This window comes from Dunckerocampus dactyliophorus, chromosome 10, assembly GCF_027744805.1.
Source record: "Dunckerocampus dactyliophorus isolate RoL2022-P2 chromosome 10, RoL_Ddac_1.1, whole genome shotgun sequence".
NCBI classification, from domain to species: domain Eukaryota; kingdom Metazoa; phylum Chordata; class Actinopteri; order Syngnathiformes; family Syngnathidae; genus Dunckerocampus; species Dunckerocampus dactyliophorus.
The window spans coordinates 31,467,763-31,492,417 of NC_072828.1; the positions used below are offsets into that span (position 1 = coordinate 31,467,763).

At 41.5% G+C, this 24,655-nt stretch overlaps 2 protein-coding genes across 3 annotated transcripts; both read right to left on the reverse strand.

Annotated features, from left to right (window-relative positions):
• Positions 1 to 4,749: 4,749 nt before the first annotated feature.
• LOC129189022 (carboxypeptidase N subunit 2) lies at positions 4,750 to 24,158 on the reverse strand. 2 transcript variants are annotated; one of them, XM_054790258.1, is made up of 2 exons: positions 22,782 to 24,158; positions 4,750 to 10,135 (listed from the first exon to the last, which is right to left on the reverse strand). In XM_054790258.1, the coding sequence occupies exons 1-2, from the start codon at positions 22,791 to 22,793 to the stop codon at positions 8,048 to 8,050; spliced, it is 2,100 nt and encodes a 699-aa protein (XP_054646233.1). In that variant the 5' UTR covers positions 22,794 to 24,158; the 3' UTR covers positions 4,750 to 8,047. The 2 variants fall into 2 exon arrangements, with proteins under 2 accessions (XP_054646233.1, XP_054646234.1); XM_054790259.1 differs by lacking the exon at positions 22,782 to 24,158 and adding an exon at positions 11,511 to 11,583.
• Positions 16,933 to 21,410, reverse strand: lrrc15 (leucine rich repeat containing 15). Its single transcript, XM_054790261.1, has 2 exons — positions 21,107 to 21,410; positions 16,933 to 19,709 (listed from the first exon to the last, which is right to left on the reverse strand). The coding sequence occupies exon 2, from the start codon at positions 19,700 to 19,702 to the stop codon at positions 18,029 to 18,031; it is 1,674 nt and encodes a 557-aa protein (XP_054646236.1). The 5' UTR covers positions 19,703 to 19,709; positions 21,107 to 21,410; the 3' UTR covers positions 16,933 to 18,028.
• Positions 24,159 to 24,655: the final 497 nt, after the last annotated feature.

Below are 24,655 nucleotides of genomic sequence, written 5' to 3' on the forward strand. Positions count from 1 at the left end.
CCTCCAGCCCAGTAGGTCAAAAGGGACCTTCGGTCTCACGATGAAACTTTGCTGCGACCATCGTCCGAGTGATCCGTGGCTGCTCTAGAAGGAGCGACGGTGTCAAACCCGTCCTCGTCATCAGCATCAAGCCTAACGAGTCCATTCATCAAAACCCTGCAAACGCTGTCACCTTCGCACGAATGGTGGGGAAGATGGCCGCCACCTTACCTGACTTCCACTCCTTTCAAGGTCCACATCTCAGCGGTCTGCTGGGGAGCCAAAAAGCATGGCTTCATCATTTCATCATTTCATCATTTCATCATACGGCACATGAGCAGAGTGGCAATGCCAAGGCTTCTCACTGGGGGCCGCCAACATGGATGGATGCCTTGCAGGGACATCGTTTCTTCTCTTTCACCAGCCTCACGTTGTTCTGCAGGACAGAACGGGGACGGTAGAGCGCGGCAACACAGCCAATCATCATTTTCACTTGTGTGTTCGGAAAATGGGGTGCGCGTCACGGGCCGTTTGCCCTGCAAATTGGTCTGGGACGTTGTTGTTTGACCCAGTTGAGGAATTCCACATTTATCATTTCATATTCTCTGCTGATGGGATGTTTGGATCGACCACACGGACGCATCGTATTTCTGTTTTTGTCCTGCTCGCTTCTCAGCAGTGTTTTTGTTGCTATATTGTTTGTCCTCCTGCCACCCCCGTGTCCAGCCGTACAGCAGGCTTTGCTATTTTTGGATTTCCCCGTGGTTTGTGTTGTACTTTTCGCTTTGGTGTTTTGTTTTCTGCTTTTGGACTCCTTTTTTGTCATAAACGTTTGTCACACGGACAGTCGCATCTCTTGGGATCCTACGACCGGCTTTGGCCACTCGTCCCAAACATGACTTCATTTTTCCTCATAAAATTACACGTTTTTTCACGTGAACTATTCAACTGTCTTTGAAATCATTTTCTATTTCAACTTTCCTTTTGTAAAATGTTGTTCTGGTGATTACGACTTCATTCCCGTCATATTTTCACTTTATTCTCATACCATGATAACCTTTTCCACAACCTTATTTTCCAAAACCATTGTTTTCATTGTTTTGTTTGTGTTTCATAATATTACGACTTTTGAAAAAGAAGCTGTTTTTTCTTTGATATTTCAACTGTGTGATTCTAAAGTTGTTCTGGTAATATTATAAGTTTATTCTCACAAAATTGTGCCTTTTTTTTCTTGTTAGAAGACGACTTTTTCTCTTAATATGTTGACTTTATTCTCGTAAAAAGACATCTGCTTTTTCCTCTTCTTCTGTCTGTTTTACTTTCCAACTATTTCAACTTCCCTCGTGTAAAATTCTCTCCTCGTAATTCTGACTCTATTCCCATCATATTTTGACTTTATTGTCGTAACATTGTAACTTTTTCCACAACCACATTTGTCCTGCTTTATCCATTGTTTTGTTTGTTTCTTATAGTACACTAAGTCCCCAACTTACAAACACAATTGGTTCCAGACGACCGTTCACAAGTGGAATTGTTCTTAAGTAGGGTAAAAGGTAATATTACCAATGATATAGGTACTACATGTACGTGTATACATATACAGTATATGTGTATGTATGTAAATATGAGTTTGGATGCAGTAGTAATATTAAACCAGGATAATGAATGAAAAAAACAATAATAAAAACAATAATAAATAAAATAAATAAAAACAATAATAAAAGTGATATAATAATACGTAATGATAAATGTTATTTACCTTACCAGGCGGAGGCAAAAAAGACTTTTCAAAGATTGCGTACAGAGGATAACATCCGTGCCTTCAAGATAGGTCTAGAAGAACAAAGTTGGGAGAGTGTCTACAGTGCAACAGATGTGGACGAGGCATATGACAGCTTCCTTGGTACTTATATGGAGCTCTACGATAAGAACTGTCCCTGGCAAGAAAAGCCCAAGAAGCAAAAGAAAAACCAGCAGCCATGGATGACAAAAGGACTAAAAAACGCCTGTAAGAAGAAGAACACATTATACAGGACATTCATCATTCAACAAACTAAAGAAGCAGAACAAAAGTATAAGACTTACAAAAACAAGTTGACAACTATCTTGAGAGAGTGTAAGAGGGAATATTATAGTCACGTACTAAATAAGAACAAAAATAACATGAGAGCAACTTGGGGCATCTTAAATAGTATTATAAAGAACAACGTTAAGAAAGCAGACTATCCTCCCTATTTCATGGTTGGAAACACTTACAGGAATGACATGAATGTGGTAGCTGAAATGTTTAATGAATATTTTGTAAATATTGGACAAAAACTGGAAGAGGAAATTCCAAAACAAGACACAATTGATGAAGGGATTGATATTATTGATAGGAATCTTAATTCTATGTTTCTCACTGCTGTAACCAAAAAGGAGATCACTGACATTGTTAACCATTTTAAGGCAAAAACATCAACTGATTGTCATGGAATCGAAATGGAAACAATGAAAAGGGTCATCAATGAGATCGCAGACCCGTTAACATCGATTAGTAACTTATCATTTCAGACTGGAATATTTCCAAGCAAAATGAAAACAGCCAAGGTGGTTCCAATTTTCAAAAAAGGAGACAAACACCAATTTACAAATTATCGACCAGTTTCCTTGTTACCACAATTCTCGAAAATTGTGGAGAAGCTATTTAATAATAGGTTGGACAAATTTATTAATAAGAATGAATTATTGGCAAGTAGTCAATATGGATACAGAGCCAACATTTCAACTTCTATGGCACTGATGGAAATCACGGAGGAAATCACTACTGCCATAGACAACAGAAGATGCGCAGCTGCAGTATTCATGGATCTGACAAAAGCTTTCGATACAATTAATCACACTATTTTAATTTCAAAATTAGAAAGGTACGGAATTAGGGGTTTAGTCTTAAATTGGGTTAAAAGCTACCTAGCAAAGAGGAAACAATTTGTAAAGCTAGGAGAATATACATCTGGGAGTCTACACAATACGTGTGGAGTACCACAGGGGTCCATACTGGGACCAAAACTGTTTAACTTGTACATTAACGACATTTGCAAAGTAACTAACAACTTAAAATTGGTCTTATTCGCCGATGATACCACTGCTTTCTGTTCTGGTGAAAGCACACAAGAACTCATTAAAAAGGTCAAGGATGAAATGGTCATATTAAAGTCATGGTTTGACAAGAATAGATTATCTCTGAATTTAAGTAAAACTAAAATAATGTTATTTGGTAAAAAGGTAGAAAGGATACGTACGATCAAATACAAATTAATGGAGTGGATATTGAAAAAGTGGAAGAATATAAATTCCTTGGGGTTATAATAGATGAAAAAATGAGTTGGAAATCTCATATTAAATATATACAACAAAAGGTGGCGAGAAATATCTCTATATTGAATAAAGCAAAATATCTTCTTGATCAAAAATCACTCCACACTCTGTACTGTTCCTTAGTATTACCATATCTAACGTATTGTGTGGAGATCTGGGAAATAATTACAAAAGCAATCTTCACTCACTCACTGTACTGCAAAAAAGATCTGTGAGGATAATTCATAATGCCAAGTATAGAGAACATACAAACCCTTTATTTTTAAAATCACAGATATTAAAATTCGCAGATTTAGTACACTTTCAAACCGCTAGAATAATGTATAAAGTTAATAACAACTCGTTACCCAAAAATCTAATCAAGTATTTCTCAATCAGAGAGGAGAAATATGATCTTAGAGGAAAATTAAACCTAAAACATTTATATGCGAGAACAACGCTGAAAACCCACAGCATTTCCGTGTGTGGAATTAAATTATGGAACGGATTGAGTAAAGAACTCAAACAAAGTACAGAGATGAGCAAATTCAAAAAACAATACAAGCAGTTGATGTTTGCTAAATACAAGGCAGAAGAGTCCTGATTGTTCTGTCAGGTTTGTTATTTTATTTTATTTATTTTTTTATTTTCTATTTTATTTTATATTTATTTAATTAAATTTTATTTTTTATTTATTTTTATTTTTATTTATTTATTTATTTATTTATTTATTTATTTATTTTTTAAAATAATTTTCTTTGTTGTGTTTAAAAAAAAAAAAAAAAGGAAAGGGAAAAAAAAAAAAAAAAAAGCTTTGTTCTTATTTATTTATTTATTTATTTAGTATTGTCATCATTATTATCATTATTATGAACGTTCTCTCTTTTTTGGGGGGGAGGGTTATCTCACCGTTATCTATTATGTGTTATCCTGACTATCACTGAAAACATGACATGGAATCCAGGAAGTGAACTACATGTACTGTACTAGATGTAGAATGGATGGGGGGTAGGATTAAATAAGCTTTGCTTCTTCCTACTCCTTTTGGACATGTGGAACTGTCAAAGAATGATTCATGAGATGTATTCCATTGTAACCTTCATGTTCAAATAAACTAAACTAAACCAAACCAAACCTTTGAAGAGGAGTGGTCCAGCATACGTCGTTGTGGAGGAGGAGGAGGAGGAGATATTGAAAAAAAGGACAAATGGTGGTGGTGGTTAGACTCTTTTAAAAGAGGTAGTGTTCTGTGGGTGGTGTAGAATTAAGCAGGCCTGTTAACTCTTCATCAACTTTAATCACATGCTCTGTCCGGGTTGTATCATACAGCTACAAAAACCGCTAGATGCTGGGTGTGATGTGTCCGGTTGTACGGGTCCAAAGCTGGTCTGTGGAAAGGAGGTTGCTTAAATATTACAAACTGTGGCCATGTTTACTCTGTAGGTGACAGATAAACCACTTTATACTCAATTCCAATGACTCTATTCCCGGTTTCCGAACCACAGTGCACTCAGCCGTGGGGGGTTGAAAGAACCAAGGAGAAAGACTCATTGCAAATGGCCAATTAGGAGCCAAATGCCTTTGCCCATAAAAGTAGACATTCTCTGGTGTCGCACTCGCCCACGGATGCCTCGTCATCAAAGCAAAGATGAAACTGCTCATGAAGGCAATGACACCCCCGTCTCTCTGTCTTTTCTCACTCCAGCAATGTCAAGGTCGCTGCTTCCATTCATCCAGTAAAGGGTGATGTCCTACATGGACCGAGTCAACACCACTGCTCCGGTCCGCAGCGTATCACAAAAGAGGCAAAAATGTCCATGAGTGTTTTCTAAAGTCACAGCTGATGAGTGTGAACATGTGACAAACATAACAGCTTCGCTTTCATGGGTGGCCAAGGAAGTTCATCCATGTTCACATTTGACAGGCTGGAATCACACGATGTTCACATCTTTTCTTCCAGAAACCATCAGTCCAATGCTGGATTAACTGGCTTCATCGACTGTTGCAGCTCCAGTCACGTCCAATGCAAGGACAGGCGCTCGTCGTGTTATGACATTCCATCTTACAGCGTTTGGTGTGGCACCCTCCCCACACCATCTGACTCATTTAACGTGCTTTGGCAAATTATTTCACTTTTTTGATGTCATATTTCTCAGATTTTGGTACATATTCCTTTAGACATAGCATACAGAAAATCAAAGGATGCCGGGGGCCACTTTGTTTTTTTTGCCCTGTCCTGTCCAGCCTTTAAGGCAGATAGAATTGTAGATCTAAACACCCTCACGTGCTCACCAGATGTACTCTGCCAGGGAGAAGTGAGATACGCACTTCCCCTCTTTTACACAATTTATCTGACTTGGATGCTTGTTGTTATGCAAATTTGGAGCGTCCGGACCGGAGCAGGAGGGGACAGAGAAGAAGAGAAAAGAAAACGGGGGGGGGGGCACTTTGGCATTTATTTATATATATATACAATGCTCAAAAAAATGAAAGGAACACTTGGAAAACACATCAGATCTAAACTGGGGGAAAAATGATGTTGAATATGTTTCCTGATAATAAGTGGGTGATGTATTAGTAACAAAATGATGCCACATCATTCGATAGAAATGAAAATGATCATCCTATAGAGGGGGGGAAATCAAAGACACCCCAAAAATGAAAGTGAAAAAATGGTGCAGCACATTGGTCCATTTTGCTAAAATGTCATTGTAGCAACTCAAAATGATTCTCAGTAGTTTGTGTGGCCCCCACGTGCTTGTACGCATGCCTGACAACGTCGGGGCATGCTCCTAATGAGACTACGGATGGTGTCCTGGGGGATCTCCTCCCAGATCTGGACCAGGGCATCAATGAGCTCCTGGACAGTCTGAGGAGCAACCTGGCGGCGTCGGATGGACATAAACATAATGTCCCAGATGTGTTCTATTGGGTTTAGGTCAGGTGAACGTGGGGGCCAATCAATGGTATCAATTCCTTCATCCTCCAGGAACTACCTGCACACACTAGCCACATGAGGTCGGGCATTGTCGTGGACCAGGAGGAACCCAGGTCCCACTGCACCAGCGTAGGTTCTGACTATGGGTCCAAGGATTTCATCCCGATACCTAAAAGCAGTCAGGGTGCCATTATCTAACCTGTAGAGGTCTGTGCGTCCTTCCAGGGATATGCCTTCATGAATTGTTTACTTCATTTGAGAACTACCACTTGCCCCGACAGACCATGTGATTCCGGGTCACAGGACATCTACATACAAACAACTGCCCACACCCTCATTTGAATTCAGTCTCCACTGAACCTAACGTGCATGTTTTGGGACTGGGGGAGGACGTGCAAAGACCATACAGGGAGGTCTGAGCCGGATTCGAATCCCAAACAACCTCTATTTATATTCTTAAACAACAATATATATATAATATATTCTATTCCTGCAGTCAGGTGTTGCTCAAGGGTCCAGCTGTTCACGGCGGAACACCAAAGTATTGTGAGTCTCTGGCTCCCCCTGCTGAAACACACTAAGTGGTGCAGTCCAGAAGATTGGCCCGATTCTTCTTTTTTTACTAGTCCATGGATAGTTGTGTGGAATCCAAATCATATCTTATCAGATCACACTGCACCAGTGCTTCATGGGGGCCTATTTCAGCTACGCTTCGTCTGGTCCCTCGCCTAGCAGCTGTTTGTCTTGGGTGGCTCTACAGGGGCCTAAAAGCCCCCACCAACTTAGCTCCAAGGATCATCGGACACGCAGACTAGTCCACCACGATACGGTAGTTCAGAAAGGACACTGAGGGCCACATACTTTTTTTATTTCCCACTGAGGAATCAAAGTTTGTGGGGGGGGACTTTGATATTGTGTACATATTTTACATTTTGTATTTAAAAAAATGTAAAAAAAAGCTTGTTAGAGAACAGCAAGTTGCATAAAAAGTAGTGAAACATTGAACAGTTGGACATGTGCATTACATTCACATGTAAAGGTTATCGTGCATTTTAGCTTCATCCAGAAATTTCAAGCCGAATACAGTCATCCCTCCTTTATCGCAGTTAATCAGACCAGACCCCAAAGTAGGATCCCTTATTTATAAATGGAATATTTTTGTAGTTATGGTGTTGTAGTTTTGTAGAATATTTTTGTCTAGAGCCCTCTAGACATGAAATAACACCCCTATATTCACCTTACACTGGTATTACCCAATATAGTAGCATAATAAGAGAAAATAAAACATAATAAGACATAATATACTGTCGACTCACACAAGCATTGGGAGCGTTGTAACATTACTGACACCTGGTGACCAGTGCAGAATACTACGTGTCATCAGAACATCTTTGACTGCTTCTTCTGAATGTGTTACAGTTGTATTTGAGTTCATTTAGTCATTTCCATCCTTGAAACTGCTTCATTTAGACCAAAAATATGTCAGATTGCTTGTTTACTAATAATTGGCCGTAGTCAACCACAAAACAGCAGTGATTTATTCCTCAATATATTTAGAAAAACTGAGAGTGATGCCGCCAAATTCAGCCCTAATTTTTTGAGAGTCGTGTATATTTAAAATGAAGGTTTTGTGTTATTATGAGTTACTAGTATCCACCGTTTTCTCTTTACATTGTGGTGTTTTTTTCTATTTTTCCCATTTTTGCTATTTTTTACAATATGGCCAAATAAAAACAATCCGTGGACCGTAAATGGCCCCCTGGCAGCACTTTGGACACCCTTGGTTTAAGCTGCTTAAAGGCCTCTGGTCTCTGTCTCCCACACAGGCCTTAGGATGACTTCTTTCCTGTAGGAGAAACTTGTGAGTTTGACCTTGTTTGACCTTTCGCTGCGCTGCAGCAAGCGCCACAAAGACACGGTGACCTTTGTCAGCGCTACTGTGCAGGACAGCTCCGCCAGCAGCAGAACGGTGTACACAGTTGCCTGAGATTTGCAGCGATTTGCCACTTTTGTGTCGTCCAGTGTTGGCGACGGGTGACGAGGCTCCACGGGACAGGTGGAAATCACATCCTTTGCGGCCGTGGGTGTATTTCTAGCCATTGCTGTGGTGATCCCTGGAATCGTCGTCGGAGCGGTGCTAGGTGAGGTTGTCGTTCCAGCTGTCGTGATTGTAGTTGGTGCCAGTGTGACAACAACTGTTGTTGGTAGCAGGGTTGTGGTTGAAGCTGCTGTTATCTGTAAAGTGGGTTTTATTGTGGTCAGTGGAGGAGCCGTTGTTAAAATGGTCGTGGGTGTGGTTGCCATTTGTGTTGTTGTGACGACTGGTGTGGTCGGGACGGTGGTAGGATGAGTGGTTGTAGTTGCGGCTGGAAGAGTTGTGCTTGGTTGTGTCGTTGAAGGTGTTGTAGGTGTGAAGGTTGTGGTTGTGAGGATGGCGGTTGGTTCTGCCGAGGTCGGCAGTGGAAGTCGTGTCGTCGTGAGGATCGGTTGTGTTGTCGCCGTCAGCGACACAGCGGTTGTGGCGGGAGCTGTGAGGCAAATCAGTTCCTCCTCTGTCAAAGACCTGATCTCCTGTCCTTTAAGGTGTTCTGGATACATACACACCACTGCGTTGGGAACAAGCTGAGGGTTGGCCTTGATCCAGACATGGAGAGGTACAAGGTTGCAGTCGCACTTCCAGGGATTGTCATTGAGGTAAACCTTGGTGAGTTTTGGTAAAGGTTCAAAAATGTCCTCAGGTAGCGTTTGGAGGTTGTTGCGGGACAGGTCGAGTGTGCTGAGAGATGGAACCTTCTCAAACACGTCAAAACCCAGCGACTCTATGGTGTTGTTGCGCAGATTCAAAACGGCAAGTTTGTCCAGTCCTTCGAAGTAGTCAGCCGACAAAGCAGCAAAGCGGTTCTTTGACAGATCCAGCTTCTTCAGTTTCTTCAGGGGGCTGAATATCGCGCTTGGGAGATCATTCAGTTGATTTTGACTGAGGCTAAAATCTGTCATTTTCATTTCTCCAAAGAGCTCAGCTGGAAGACTGGTCAGTTGGTTCTTCTGCAGCGTCAGCGTTTTAAGGTTTGGGAAGCCCACGAAGAAGTCTCCTGGTATTTTTGTCAGCAGATTGTCATCCAGGAGAAGCTTTGTGACTTTGTCTTTATGTGGAAACTGATTGGGAGACAACTTGGTTATTTTGTTGCCCTGCAAAGCCATTTCTTTTAAATTCGGTAATAGATAAAAAATGTCCTCAGGGATGGCGGCCAGCTGATTTTCATAAAGCCGAAGTGTTTGCAGTTTGGTCAGCTTCGAGAACCAGCTGGTTGACACTGCGGACAGGTTGTTTTTAGCGAGATGGAGTGTTGTGAGGTTCTCCAGCTCATCAAACGTCCCGTCTTCAATGGAGTCAATCTCATTGCTGTGCAACTGGAGCTCTCGTAGCTTCTGAAGGCCATCAAACAAACCTTTGGGCACGTGACGGAGCTTGTTGGACTTTAGAATGATTTTCTCCAGATTGCTGAGCCCTGTGAAGACTCCCACTGGGATAGACTCTAGCAGCGTGCCAGAGACTTCAACGTACTTGACTTTTACCAGACCTTCAAAAGCTCCCGGCTCAATAATGGTTGTGTTGGTGTTCAGGAACTCCACCTTTTCCAGGTGAGTGTTTTCCACAAAGGCTGCTGCGGGGATGGTTTTGATCTGGCTGTTCAGAAAGAAAACTTCAGTCACACCTGGGCTTAGTGTACGAGGGATTTCTGTCATATTTGAACCTAAGACCACTTGGTTTCCTGAGGGACAGTCAGTCTCCTTTTCACACGGTTGATTCCCAGTCAGGAAGGAGTCCAACAGTGAAAGCAGGAGGAACACAATGACGTGTTGTCTCTGCATGACCAAGCACTAGAAGACAGAAGACAAACGTGTGAGCACCTACAGTATCTGACAGTATCCGTTTTTATTCCAGGACATCTTTCCAAGGGACAATGATGCTTGGTATTTAGCGACACCTCGTGGTTGCAATAATTCACTGAGTTGAGTTTGTGGCACACAAATGGATTGATACAGAGCACACTGGATGCTTTGTGTTACGGAATACTTTCTGATACGCTTCTGCCTTGGAGACTGTGTGTCTGTAAGTACTGTGCAACTCTAGTTACATGTGGATTGAAAAATGAGCTACACTGCAGTGTTGGACACTAATTATGTCTAGCTTGGAGACGGTAGCTAGCTGCTGCGTGAGCCACTGAATAACTAAATACACGTGTTTGATTTTCAGTGTATTTTAATTCATTTGTGATACAAAAGTGCAGTTTTGGTGTTGAATGCGTTTTTATTGTGAACATATACTTTCAAAAATCTGATACATTTCAGCTTCTGTAGCTGCAATTTGTCTCCTTGTTGGTGTCAACCAGGGTGTCCAAACTTTTTCCAGCAAAATATCCAAGCGGCAATTTTGCCACTTGGATATTTTGTAAAGCAACACGTGCAGATATGCCAAGAGGTTCTACGTCTTTCAAGGGAAAGCTTTGTGATATACAGGAGGGTGAAAAAATGTTATTATTAGTATAAACTTCAGTCTTTTTCCCCCAAATATTTCAACCTTATTCTTAAATAATCCTTGTAATAATAGGATTTTATTCCCATATTTTGATTTTATTTCCATAACATTGTAACTTTTTTCCCCAAGAAAAATTTCCAAAAACTTTATTTTGTTTTGTTTCTCATAATACTACAAATTAAAAATATAAATATATATTTTTTATATTTCAATGCTACGCTACTAAAATGACATTATTTTTCTTTGTAATATTACGAGTTTATTCCCGTAAAATTCTGACTTTGTTCCCGTTAGAATAAAAACATTTTCTCTTAATATTTTAATTTTATTCTCATAAAATTACAGCCGATTTTACAATTTTTACTGTTTTAGTGTTTCCAGTTTCCAACAACTTCAATTTTCTTCTTTCAAAATTTATCCTCTTAATTCTGACTTTATTTCGATAATATTTTGACTTTATTATAACTTTCTCTGTGACCTAATTTTGAAAACAATTACATTATTATTTGTTGTTTTGTTTGTTTCTCATGATATTACAGCTTAAAAAAATCTTTTGTCTTTAATATTTCAACTTTATGCTACTAAAAAATGTTCCTTTTTCCCAGTGGGTCGTCAGTAAATACTGCTATATAAACTGCACACTGACTACTCTAAAGTGTATCCACGTATTGAGAAGATGCTGAAAGATCAAGTTATCTAAATCCCAAAGGAGCCTACCTGATTATTTCCTGTGGCAGGAAGCAGCCCAGAGGAAATGCAAAGAGACACGAGTTGCACGAGTTGTTGTCGATATCAGGGTTGCCCTGCGGCGACCCGGCTGGGCGTGGCCAAACAAGCTTCTGTGAGCGGAGATAATTCTAATCTGAGCGTTTTTTTGCAGCCAATTACTGCACTGGGCTGCGACATGGCTCGGACATAAAGTAGATATGCTGTGTTTTTAAACACATTTCATCTTATCGCCGTCATTTCAAGTGCAAAGATGGTTTGAAACATTGGCTTTTACTTTGAAAGTCTGATGTCTGTTGTCACCAGGGAGGAATAGAAACGCAAGTGCAAATGTCTCACTCATTTCTAGCTGTATTTGCAACACATGAATACTTTCTGAAGCATGCCTTCATGGTTAGCATCGTGCTTTAGATGATTTCATTGAATCATTGTGAGTTTTAAATACCATGAAATTAAGAAATGTAACCGTGTGGCACAGGATACTCGTAGCACATTTATAAATGTCATTGATATCATAGCACTCATAGCACTCATAGCACCAACAATGCTTGTGTTAAATGGAAACACTCTCTCTTTAAGCGCATACTCACACGTGGACATTCTATTCTATCGTTTTATAGCAATTTTCCAACTTGGTGGACTATTTCCAGTCTTATTTTGAGTCATTCTGATTCTATTTTGTGTAAGGTTGTCATTAACGTGAATTAAGTGACGTGTCTTTATTGCAAATGCGGTCGCGGGTGAGTGAGCATGCTGTGGGTTTGACTTGTGGACCATTTTGAGTCCTTTTATGTTATTTCTGTTCTGAATTGTGTTGGTTGTAATAAAGAATTTGCAAGCAGCAATCACATGAACTTGCCTTTGTTCGTATGAACCTAAATGCTGTCAAATGTATCATTTCAAAAGTGGAGAAATGATTCCGACCATGTGAGTTTGCTGTCACTGACACTTTATTCCATTTTGAATCAGCGTGGAAATAAATAATTACAGGGGATGCGCATTCAATCCCAGCAGCAGCTATTTGTCCCATGAGCAAACCAGTTTATCATATGAAAGATATTCTTGTTAGAAGCTAAGCCAGTGCATGCCTAGTAATACTGAAACATAACAAGACACAGACATGCTTAAAATCAAAACATATTTTCAATGCGTTTTCAACAGCATCCAAAATATTAGTAAAATGTCTGCTACAGAAGTGGAACCCAAAGCAAATCTTCGAGTTGGTATGTAGCTGGCTTGGTCCTGTGGCACAACGAGTAATATTCTACATTCAGTCGTAGGCGTTATTTCCGTTATTAGCCGTTATTAGCCGTTATTTCAGTTTGTTTATTCGCTGATCGCTGTTTGGTGTAGTTACAATAAAACGACCAGCAGATGTCAGTGTTGCAATGTGAATCGTCTTGAGTTACGCCGTGAGACGGAGAAGAAGAGATAAAGCATCTCAAAGCAGCAATCTTCGATTTTATTCTTTCCATGTAAGATGGTAAGGTAAAAATATACAAAAAAATACTTGTGGTTCATGTTTATGTGACTGGGTGTGGTAATTGTTAGTGTTTCTTTAGCTTTCATGACTGTTACACGTGAAAAGGTTCATGCTAATGTTAGTGTAACGGATGCCAGCCTGTGAGGCTGTGCGAGTGTACATTGGGAAACCTCACTCCCTCTGCATCAAGAGCTCCGCTGGACACGCGGCCGACAGTCCGGGCTTTTAGTTGCGGGGTCAGCGCTCTCGCCTCGCATTACAAAGGTTCGAGCCCCGGTGCGGGCAGGTGCGAAACAGGGCGGGTTACATTAGCTCATGGCTGACATTGATTTCAAATAGCAGGTGAGTTTTCAAACAAAATACTGGTGTTTACCCTACTGGCCCCGTGGGTCCTCCTGTAGATACCTACAATTGTTTTTAATGCCTTTTAAGATGAATTCCGCCTTCATTTTAGCAGTTTCCATTGTTGAGGGAAAGGCTTCTTGAGACGTCATCTGTACTTCTGTGAAGAAGGTGTCAGATGTTTCTCTCCTCATCCGAAGAGCTTCGTCAGCGAACTAATAAGTGCTGGTAGCCTAGGCCTTAAATACAGTAAGAGTGGGCGGAAATGGTGTGCCAACACCCTCCTCCTATTGGTTCCTTACACTAAGCCTGGGCGGAGTAGTGGTATAATCCTCTCCTGCCATTAGCACCTCCGATAAAAGGGAAGTGTCGCTCCGTGAGTTGGGTATGAACTACTCTGATACTGGCTTGTTAGCATCTATTGTTCTGGCTTGGCCCTGGCTTCACCTCATTTGCAAGACTAAGAGCTGTGGGTTTTGGTCTCAGTAACCTGCTGAACACAGGGTCCAAATTAAACCTCAAACCACCATTCCGATTCAATGATGGGTTCTGTTGTTTGACAAAAATAGCTTCCTTTACTCCTCTTTCAAACCATCTGTTTTCTTTGGCCAAAATCTTTACATCGCTGTCCTGAAAAGAGTGATTGGTAGCTTTAAGGTGTAGATGTACTGCTGATTGAGGACCACTAGAATTGTCCCTGTGATGTTGATAAAGCCTTTTTTGGAGCATTTGCTTAGTTTCCCCAATGTAGTGCTCTTTGCATTCCTCATCTTTACAGTGGATGGAATAGACCACATTGCTCTGTTTTTGGTTTGGAGCCTTGTCTTTAGGATGCACTCATTTTTGTCTCAGGGTATTTACTGGTTTGAAATAGGTAGGAATTTTGTGTTGCCATAAGATCCTCTGGAGTTTTTCGGAGACCCCCGCTACATAAGGGACTACCACTCCTCTCCTTTTTGCTTCTGTGGGCTTTTGGGTTTCTTTCCCTACTCTCTTCTTTTGACATTTGTTAAAAGCCCACCGCGGGTACCCACAGGTTGAGAGCGCTCTCTGGACATGTTGTGTCTCCTTTTTCCTTCCCTCAGCACTAGTTGGTATTTGTTCCGCTCTATGTTGGAGGGTCCTAATAACCCCTAGTTTATGTTGTAGTGGATGGTTTGATTGAAAAAGCAGGTATTGGTCAGTGTGTGTGGGCTTTCTAAAGACCTTTGTAAGTAGCTGTCTGTCCTCTCCTATAATTACCTTGCAGTCTAAGAAGGCTAGTTGGTTCTCTTTAGTGTCCTCGCGAGTAAATTTGATATTGGTGTGCACCGCATTGATGTGATCTGTGAAAGACTGAATTTCCTGTTTTTTGATTATGACCAAGGTGTCATCCACGTATCTGAACCAGTGCCTTGGTTTTGTCCCTGAGAAGGATGTGAGAGCCTGTTTCTCCATCTCTTCCATGTACAGATTCGCCACTATGGGTGAGACTGGTGAGCCCATAGCACAACCATGAATTTGTCTGTAAAATTTCCCTCTAAACTGAAAATATGTAGTGTTAAGGCAAATTTCCAATAATTGGCAGATGTGGTCAGCACTAAGTTTTGTTCTCCGATGCAGAGTTGAGTCCTCGAGCAGTCTCTTCCTCACCACCGAGACTGCTGCTGAGGTGGGAACAGATGTGAAAAGTGAAGTCACATCATAAGACACCAAAGTTTCCTCTGGCTCCAATCTGAGGTCTTTGATACTCGCCACAAACCCTTTTGTGTTCTCTATATGATGATCAGTGTTGCCTACCAACGGGGATAAGACTGTTTTTACATATTTAGCTACATTGTACGTGGTAGAGTCAATGCTACAGACAATGGGTCTGAGGGGAAACCCTTCCTTGTGAAGTTTTGGAAGGCCATAGATACATGGTGTAGCCTCCCCAGGGTATAACCTATGATACATCTGTCTGTCAATTAGTTCTTCCTTCTCAAACTTTTGGAGACAGTCTATGATTTCTTTCTTATACCTACTGGATGGGTCCCTTTTAAGTTGCTCATATGTGTTGGCATCACTAATTAGACTTGTTATTTTTTCTTCATAGTCTCCAGAAAAACTCCAGAGGATCTTATGGCAACACAAAATTCCTACCTATTTCAAACCAGTAAATACCCTGAGACAAAAATGAGTGCATCCTAAAGACAAGGCTCCAAACCAAAAACAGAGCAATGTGGTCTATTCCATCCACTGTAAAGATGAGGAATGCAAAGAGCACTACATTGGGGAAACTAAGCAAATGCTCCAAAAAAGGCTTTATCAACACCGCAGGGACAATTCTAGTGGTCCTCAATCAGCAGTACATCTACACCTTAAAGCTACCAATCACTCTTTTCAGGACAGCGAGGTAAAGATTTTGGCCAAAGAAAACAGATGGTTTGAAAGAGGAGTAAAGGAAGCTATTTTTGTCAAACAACAGAACCCATCATTGAATCGGAATGGTGGTTTGAGGTTTAATTTGGACCCTGTGTTCAGCAGGTTACTGAGACCAAAACCCACAGCTCTTAGTCATGCAAATGAGGTGGAGCCAGGGCCGAGCCAGAACAATAGATGCTAACCAGCCAGTATCAGAGTCGTTCATACCCAACTCACGGAGCAACACTTCCCTTTGTTCGGAGGTGCTAATAGCAGGAGAGGATTATACCACTACTCCGCCCAGGCTTAGTGTAAGGAACCAATAGGAGGAGGGTGTTGGCACACCATTTCCGCCCACTCTTACTGTATTTAAGGCCTAGGCTACCAGCACTTATTAGTTTGCTGACGAAGCTCTTCGGATGAGGAGCCAAACGTCCGACACCTTCTTCACAGAAGTACAGATGACGTCTCAAGAAGCCTTTCACTCGATGGACAACTCCTGTACGACTGAGAGCCTACACAGACGAGTTTCCATTGTTGTTTTCAAGTTCTAACCAGGATCTCCAAACTGTGAGGCAGATGTGCTCACCACTACTCCACCGTGCTGTCTGATATCCAGTTCCGATATGGATCACAGTGGTATCAAGAGATACTGGGTGATGTCCCCGGACTGCGAGTAATTGATACACCCATTAAAATTTTTTACACGCAACAGTCCCATATTGACCCAAATACAAGGCAACATTCTTCCCATCGAAAAAAAGACGTGACGTCTTATATTGAAATTCAACAGGTGGCGCCAAACAGCTTCTCCCTTTTTTTCTTTTCTTCCTGCCACTCGCCCACACACCAGTGACCTGGAGGGACGTAGCCGTGACAGAGACCCGCTGGAAAAAGGTGTCACAAAGATTGGGCGACTTAGCAAACAACGACTGTCGAGCAGCTAAGAAATATGAATTGCAATCCGCTGTTTTTTTTTCATTGATATTGCAAACATGATTTTAAAAAACAAATACAGTCGTCCTTCGCCACTTTGCGGTTCCTATTTCACACTTTCACTCAAATCACAGTTTTTCAAAAATGCATTAATTAATCAATCATGCTATTTCGTGGTTGAATGTGGCCTATTATTAGTCCAAAAATATGCCTAGTTAAGCAAATGTCACATATTTTTGGCCTAAATGAAGCATAAAAATCCCTAAATCAACTAAAATATAAATATAAGACATTCAGAAGATGCATTCAGACGTTAATGATATGTAGTAGTCCACACTGGCCACTAGGTGTCAGTAGTGTTACTGTAATGTTGGGTGAGACACACAAGCACCACACTTGATGTCACTTGATGACAACAGTCTTTTATTGCAGCTTTGAATGGTTTCACAACAGGCACAATAATCCCGAATAAAGATCTGTAAAAAAAAAACACAGGCAAAGCTGAAACTCAACTCTGAACCCTCAACATCACTTCCTGTCCACCTCTCTTTCCGGTCCCCTTGGGCAGTTGTCCGCAACCACTGGTCCTTGGGCGGGGCCGAACTAGGCCGCAGGAGCTTTCAGGCACAATGGTAACAAAATATATATTGTACACTTAAAAAGAATTGGGTCCACCAGAGATTTTTTGGTCCAAGGGTCCAAAAAGGTTGGGGACCACTGCCTTAGGGAACACATTTCTAGTACCACACATGAGCACAAGTCTTACTTATGTCTTCAATGGCTTATTTACTCTTATGATGTTTACTGTATTGGGTAATAGGAGTGTAAAGGTCACTGTAGGGGTGTTATGTCATGTCTAGAGGGCTCTAATCATGTTAAAAGCATATTTAGAAGGTGGTATTTGTATTGTATTTGTATTTGTACTTTATTTATCCCACAGCGGGGAAATTCACTTGTTACAGCAGCAAGCAAGATACGGTAAACTGGTTTTCTATGCACTAACTACCAAAACAATTCCATTTATAAATAAAGAATCCTACTTTGCGGAAATTCCCTTATCACAGTCCTATATGGAACCAATTAACCGTGATAAATGAGGGATTGCTGTACACATTTGATCTTTTTTTTTGTCTTGAAAATATTTTTCCAGAAACAGGTCTTGAAAAAGCGGGGTCATCTTATATGGGGGTGAATACACTCTTTATCCCATGTTGATGCTGCCCCCGATGTTGACACGAGTACGTTGCGTGTGCGTGCGGGTTGTGTCAGGTGCTCAGCAAACACAGAGACGTTGGAAGTGGGTCACTTAAAATGCAAAAAGAACATCGGGCACTTAGACTTGTAGGCTATTAGATTGGACACTCGTCTACAGCACAGAGCTCCTGCTCCTGTGTCCTATATTTCCCCTTCCTGTTTTGTTCCTTCTCCAGTATAGACACCTGACGATGGTGGCGCTGATGACGAGCGTGGCGACAACTGCGACGACAATGAGGATGATGGTAGTATGGTCGGAGACTTGTCCCTCTTCCCCCTGTCCGCTGCTTGTGACCGCTTCAGACTCTGTGGGAGGCGTCGTCTTGCCAGCAGGCGGGTTGCTCGTCCACTCTGTTGAGGTCAGTAGTGTCTGCTGCGTGGAACTCTGCAGCATCAAGTCCTCCTCTGTCAGCGTGGCAATTACCTCCCCACTCAGACCGAGGGGAGTGTCGCACACCACTTGGGTTTGGTTGCTCTTGGATGGGTGCTTTCTCAGCCAGTTCCTCAGAGGCAGAATGTCCTTGTCACACCTCCAGGGGTTCTGCTGAAGCAGTATCTCTTCTGCCACAGAGATGGCATCTAGCATATCCTGTGGCAGGTTTGGAAGAGAGTTGTTTTTCAGGTCAATCTGTCCCAAGTGGCTCAGGCCTTGGAGAAAACCGGCGGGCAGTTGAGTGATGAAGTTGTGCTCCAAGGAAATGTTTAGCAGCCTGGGAAGACCTTGGAATGTCCCAGCTTGCAAGGTCCTGAGCAGGTTGGTGTGCAGTGATATTTCACCTATCTGTTCCAACCCTCGGAAGGCGTTGGTCGACACATAGCTAATCCGGTTGCGGCTGAGCACCAGGAGTCGCAACTGCGTCAGATTTCTAAAGGTGTCATCCTCTACTCGGCTCAGCTTGTTGTCATACAGCCACAACTCCTGCAGGGCCATGGGACCAAAAACCCCAGGGCCGAAGCTGTCCAGCTGGTTTTCATACAAGGAGATCTGAGCTAAGAGGGGCAGGTGTAGGAGGAGCCCTTGTGGAAGAGTTCTCAGTTGGTTGTTGGAAAGGAACAGCTTTTGGAGGTTGGGCATCTTTGAGAACAGGTCATGTTGGAGATGAGTGATGCGATTGTCATTTAGGGATAGTCCCTCCAGGTTTTTGAGGTCGTCGAAAATTCCACTCGGAACTTGCTGTAGTAAATTCCTGTTTAGCCGAAGGTACTTGAGCTTAGAAAGGCCTTTGAACGTCCCACCTAGTAACCGACTGATAGTATTGCCTGCTAGCATCAGGTACTTTAGCTCAGTCAGAGGGTGAAAAGTTTCCACGGGTATTGAGGTCAACTGGTTCTTACTGAGATCAAGGACAATCAGGCTTTTGATTGGGGAGAACCATTTTGGATGGAGTACAAGGAGCTTGTTGCTTTTCACATTCAGAGTGTCAAGCTGCTGAAGATTCTGGAACAAGTCCTCTGGCAGATCTTGCAGTTCCGTTCCAATAACCGTTAAGACCTTGAGGTTCAAAGTGGAATCAAACGTGCCAGGGTGAATCTCCCCCAAAACACAATCTTTAATACTGATGGTTAAGGCATGAGAAAGAGGAGTGAAGTCCTCTGGTTTCAGAGAGGAGATGCTGCAATTGAACAGGAAGAGGCCCTTGGTGGATGTTGGCATTGGAGGAACACTTGAGATTCTGCTGCACAAGAATTGGTCTTCTTTACATTGGCATCCATCAGGGCATGTCCAAACAGCAACGCTGAGGGAGCATAGAAGCAGGAGCACAGGGAAGATGAATGGAAGCTCCATTATTTCCCTAAAACAAGACAGGACATATTTTAGTTGATGATCAATATTGTTGCAATTCAGCTAAAGCCGAGCGAACAAATGGACATGCAATTTATTTGCCCGTGCGATTTGTGGCACAAATGGTTGCAGGGGTTTTTTGTCAGTGGAGAATGTAGCTGTGGTGACCGTGAAGGAGTACGATCACCGCCCACCCAACGTGCAACCTGGAAGTGGAACGTGCGTACATACCAACGAATCAGAGGCCGCTCAGAAGTACGGCTGTTGTTTCATTGGTACAATAAAAGCACCGACCTTGCGTTCCATGCGGGAAGGAAGGTTGCAAGAACCACACATGAGATTCCTCCACTCACAACAGCTTCTGAGACGTCACATGCTGTGATATTTATTATTATTTAGTTCAATTTATGAACATAAATGGTCAATAACCATACGTAATATGTGTAGATTGTCTTTATTCACCAACCGTGACTGCATGCAGCACATGCACAGATGCACCGCAGGTGTATACGTCATATCCACTCACGCAAATAACAATATGGAATCATATAGAAATGAACATACACAGCAAAGAGAGGGAAAACCAAATCTACATTGATAAGTACAAATACAGATACAACAAAGCAGGCACCCCTGCAGCTTTATGTACCCCAGTGGTGTTGATGTTCTGAACTCCTGTTTCAGTGCCATGTTTGCATTGCTATGCTGTGCCATAGCAGAGCTTTTAGGCTTCTTAGCAAGGACTGCCTGCCAGATGGAGGTTGAGTATCCATCCATCCACCCATCCATTTTCTATACCGCTTCCCCTCATTGGGTCGCGGGGGTATGCTGGCTCTTCTTACTGTTTTACCACAGGAAGTGTCAGACGACGTTGTGCCACACAATTAGCAGCTTCCTCTCCACACAAATCAAGTTACAGGTCTTCACACTTGAGAAGTGTGCTTTGTTCTTTCTTTATCTCACGTTTGTATTCATTACAGCGCTGTTGTGTTTTGGTTCTGATGGAAAGTGCAGACCCAATGATACATTTCCCCGGACTAATGCTTTCTCCTTGGATGGGTTTGCTTTCCCTTTAAAATGTCTCAATAGGCCCAAAAAAAGGGTTCCACACAGTTTCACATGACATCTTTTCTGCATGGGTGTGACCGCCCAGAATGGAGCAGCAAACAGTCATGGATCCACTTTTTCTTCTCCACTATGAAGTGTTTTGATTGTTGTTGGGAAAGAAGCTTTAACGCCTACTTTTCCATGTGAATCGATGGCCAACACAACTTTGTTTCAATCCGTACATGTCAGAAGCTGCTTCCAGAACCAAGCCTTATTTCCAGTCTAAATGGACCTCTTGAAGTATGTAGCAAACACACACACACACACACACACACACACACATCATTCTGCATTGCTTACCTTGGATGGTGGCAGGCGATGGAGTGAACTCACACGGGGGGAGTTGGGTTATCATTTATCACGTCCTCCCTCGCTCTGCTGCTGCACAAATCCTCCCATGAACATTTCCATCACTCCCACATTTCCCCCCCCAGTCTTCATCGTCACACAAATCCCTTTGTTGTTGAGATCTTTTCTTTTGTTATTTTTACTTTGTCCACTCATGAAATGTGGAGCTCGTGATGCTCGTCATCATCGCAGTTTCCCAACAGTCTTCTCGGCTTCTGTCTCACATTTTTGTAAAAGTGGGGGTGGGGCGGGTTAGTAGAGGGGAAGCCCCACCCTCTGCTGACAGAATGAGTTTGAGTGCACATGACTTCGCTTTTGAGATCCTGGAACATGCATGCGGGTTCCGTTACTTGATGTTCGTGCGTGAGCTGTCTCTTTTTGGTTGCTCTTGCAGGAAACAGATGTTGTGTTCAAATTGAGATTAGAAACTCAGGTTTTTTGCACAGGAAGTGTTTGGACTTGTTTGTTTGTTGTGTAGCTCTTGTGTAGCTGCTGCAGAGTGTCACTAATCTTGGGCGTGATGGTCAGTGCAGATAGTTCATGTCTGCATTTCAATGCAAGGAAATGCCCCCCAGTTTCACCTTCCTTACCATTTGGAAGCCCTTTTAGATGATATTAGGGTTAGGGTGAGGGTATTGTCAAATACTATACCTAACCCCCCAACCCTCATGTCATAATCCTAACTCAGCTTTATGGGGTTAACGCAAACGTTTTCCAGCCATAAAGTGAAAAAGGAATGAACGTAAAGGCTGCATGGATATTTAGAAGTAGACATGCTAAAAAGTTCTATACTGTATATTTCTTGAAAAAACTGCTCTCAAGCTGTGTGTTAAAGGTGAAATGATACTAAAATGATGATTTATTAACTATTTCAACGTTCCATTTGTACGTTTTCTTCAACTTTATTGTTGTTTTGTTTGTTTGTCGTAATATTACATGTTTTACAAAAATAACATTTTTTCTATTTTTCTACTATGCTACTAAGGATATTATGAGAATAATATGACTTATTTCCATACTATCGTATATTTTCCCCTCAACCTCTTTCTTGAATATTTCAACTTTGTTACTAAAATGACATTGTTTTGTTATTATTATACAGTCAAACCTGTCTTAGCGGCCACCTTTACAGGACGACCACCTGCCTATAGCGGCCACTGAAAAATCTCCTGCTGCAAATTTACATGTTATGGACCCTGTGTATAGCAGTCACCTGTCCAACGCGGCCAGCGGCCGCCCATTTTGTCTCCCTTGGTCAATATCTGACCGCATATAGCGGCCAAATTACCGACTCAAGTAGAAGCTTCATGCACGAAAAAGTTTGGTTTTTCAATCAATGAAGCCGTCGTGTGTAGACTTTAATTACTGAGTCCTAGCTCAGTCACAATCATTCACAAGATCCACACAAACTGTCAGTTGTTCACATAAAAAAGCCGTCTTCTTTTGAGCTTGCTATTTCCTGGTCAAACATGTAACTTTAAGAGCATTTGCACCAAAACATTACCGCAAAGTAGGCTGGGATAAGGCTGGGATACAATAAAAAAAAACATACGCTAGCATGCATGTGGCAGCGGGAGCAAAACTGAGTTGGGTTGTACTTAATTGAAGTATTTTAGAATGTACTCACGTTATTTTTCATCAATCCTCATCCACAAATCCATCAAAGTCCTCATCTTCTGTATTCGACACAAACAAAGCCGTCTTCTTTTCCGTTCGCTACTAGTCTGTTAACTTGTCAGTGTTATTCAGCTCCGAAGCAAAGAAGGAAACTTCTCCTGTTGCTTCTGCCAACTTTATTTATTGAACGCGGCCACCAGACAGCAGCTCAGAACACACACACATCTCTCAGCATCGTCTCTCCTTCCTGCTTGCCCACAAGGCAAAGGTTAAACAAGCCCCACTACATAGCTGTCCAGCCAATGCCTGTAACAAGTGACACCGTTTATTTCCTGGTGTGCACTGGTCAATACTGTAATGCCGCTTGTTGTGGGGAAGGAGAGACTCACGTCGCCGATGCACTTTAATGGCTTTATTAACAGCGGAGAACACTGCAGGACTTTACATCCACGCCAACATAAACACACTTCCCAACTCTCTCCAAACTCACAGCTAGCACTGAGCCTAGCTCTCCTGCCGGGACGCCCCTTCGTCACTTCCCGTCACTTCCTGATGAACTAAAGCTGTAATGACACTCTGCCGTATAAAAAGTAAAATATTAAAAACAAGCGTAAGACATTACTAGCACAGCTTTGTTCTGTGGGTCGTGGATAATAACAAGCCTAGTAGTGCTGTACAACTTTTATCCGCAGTCCCACAGTGCCCTCTACTGGTCAACATTATTATTTTTCCCCTTTTTTTTCTTTTTTTCCCCTCTACTGGTCAACATTCAAACTGGACGCCAACCTGTCTATAGAGGCCACCTGTCTATAGCGGCCACTTTTGCAGTCTCCCTCTAGTGGCCACTATAGACAAGTTGGTTTTCTTTCTAATTTGATTACAACTTTTTTTCTCTTAATATGTATTTTGTTATTATATGTTCAAGTAGGTCAACTATCCATTTCAAATGTTCCTTCTTGTAATTATGGCTTTATTTCATTCTGGCATTATTATAACTTTTTACCCACTCTAATTTTCCAAAAATGACAACATTATGAGTTGTTTTGTTTGTGTTTCGTAATATTAAATGTTTGACAAAAAGAAAGTATTTTTTCTGTAATATTTCAACGCTATGCCACCAAGAATCTTATGAAAATATTAAGTTGATGGTCTTTCACTCCCACCTCCAAGGCACTCAAAGCGCTGTGACTTCATTTCAATAATATTTTGACTTTCTTCACACAATATCAGAACTTTTTCCCTCAACCTAATTTGGCCTTTAAAAACTTCATGTTTTAGTAACTTTATGTTCCTAAAATGAAATGAATTGTTGTTCTTTTCCCCATTAGATGAATGTAATTACTGTATGTAATTATGGCTTTATTCCCTTCATATTCATATTTTCATTTGAAACTGTTTACCCAACCTCATTTTCCAAATATTACAATTTTATTCATTGTTTTGTTTGTTTCTCATAATATTTTAAAATAAAAATAATGAAAATAATATCTTTTTTAATAAAATGACATTATTTTTCCTCATAAAAGTGAGATTTTATTCTCATAAAAATTCTTAATATTTTGACTTTTCTTTTGTAAAATTGCTGATGTTTTTGCCGTTCAGTTGTCCAAATATTGAAGCTTTCTTTTTTTAGTTGTTCTTCTTGTAATATTATGCATCCTCAATTGTTGAACATTCTGGGGTACTACTTGTACTTGGAGCTGTAAGTAGCCTCCTCTGAACTTCAAATGTTGCCAAATTGTTGTAGTCCGATGTGACGTTCATCTCGTCAGTCAGTGTTTTCGTTTCTCGTAATATTTCCGCTTGTTTTGTGCAGCACCATTTCCCCTGTATTGTGTGTGTGTTTATAGCTCCTGTTGTGTAAGTCCAGCGTACTGGAAATTC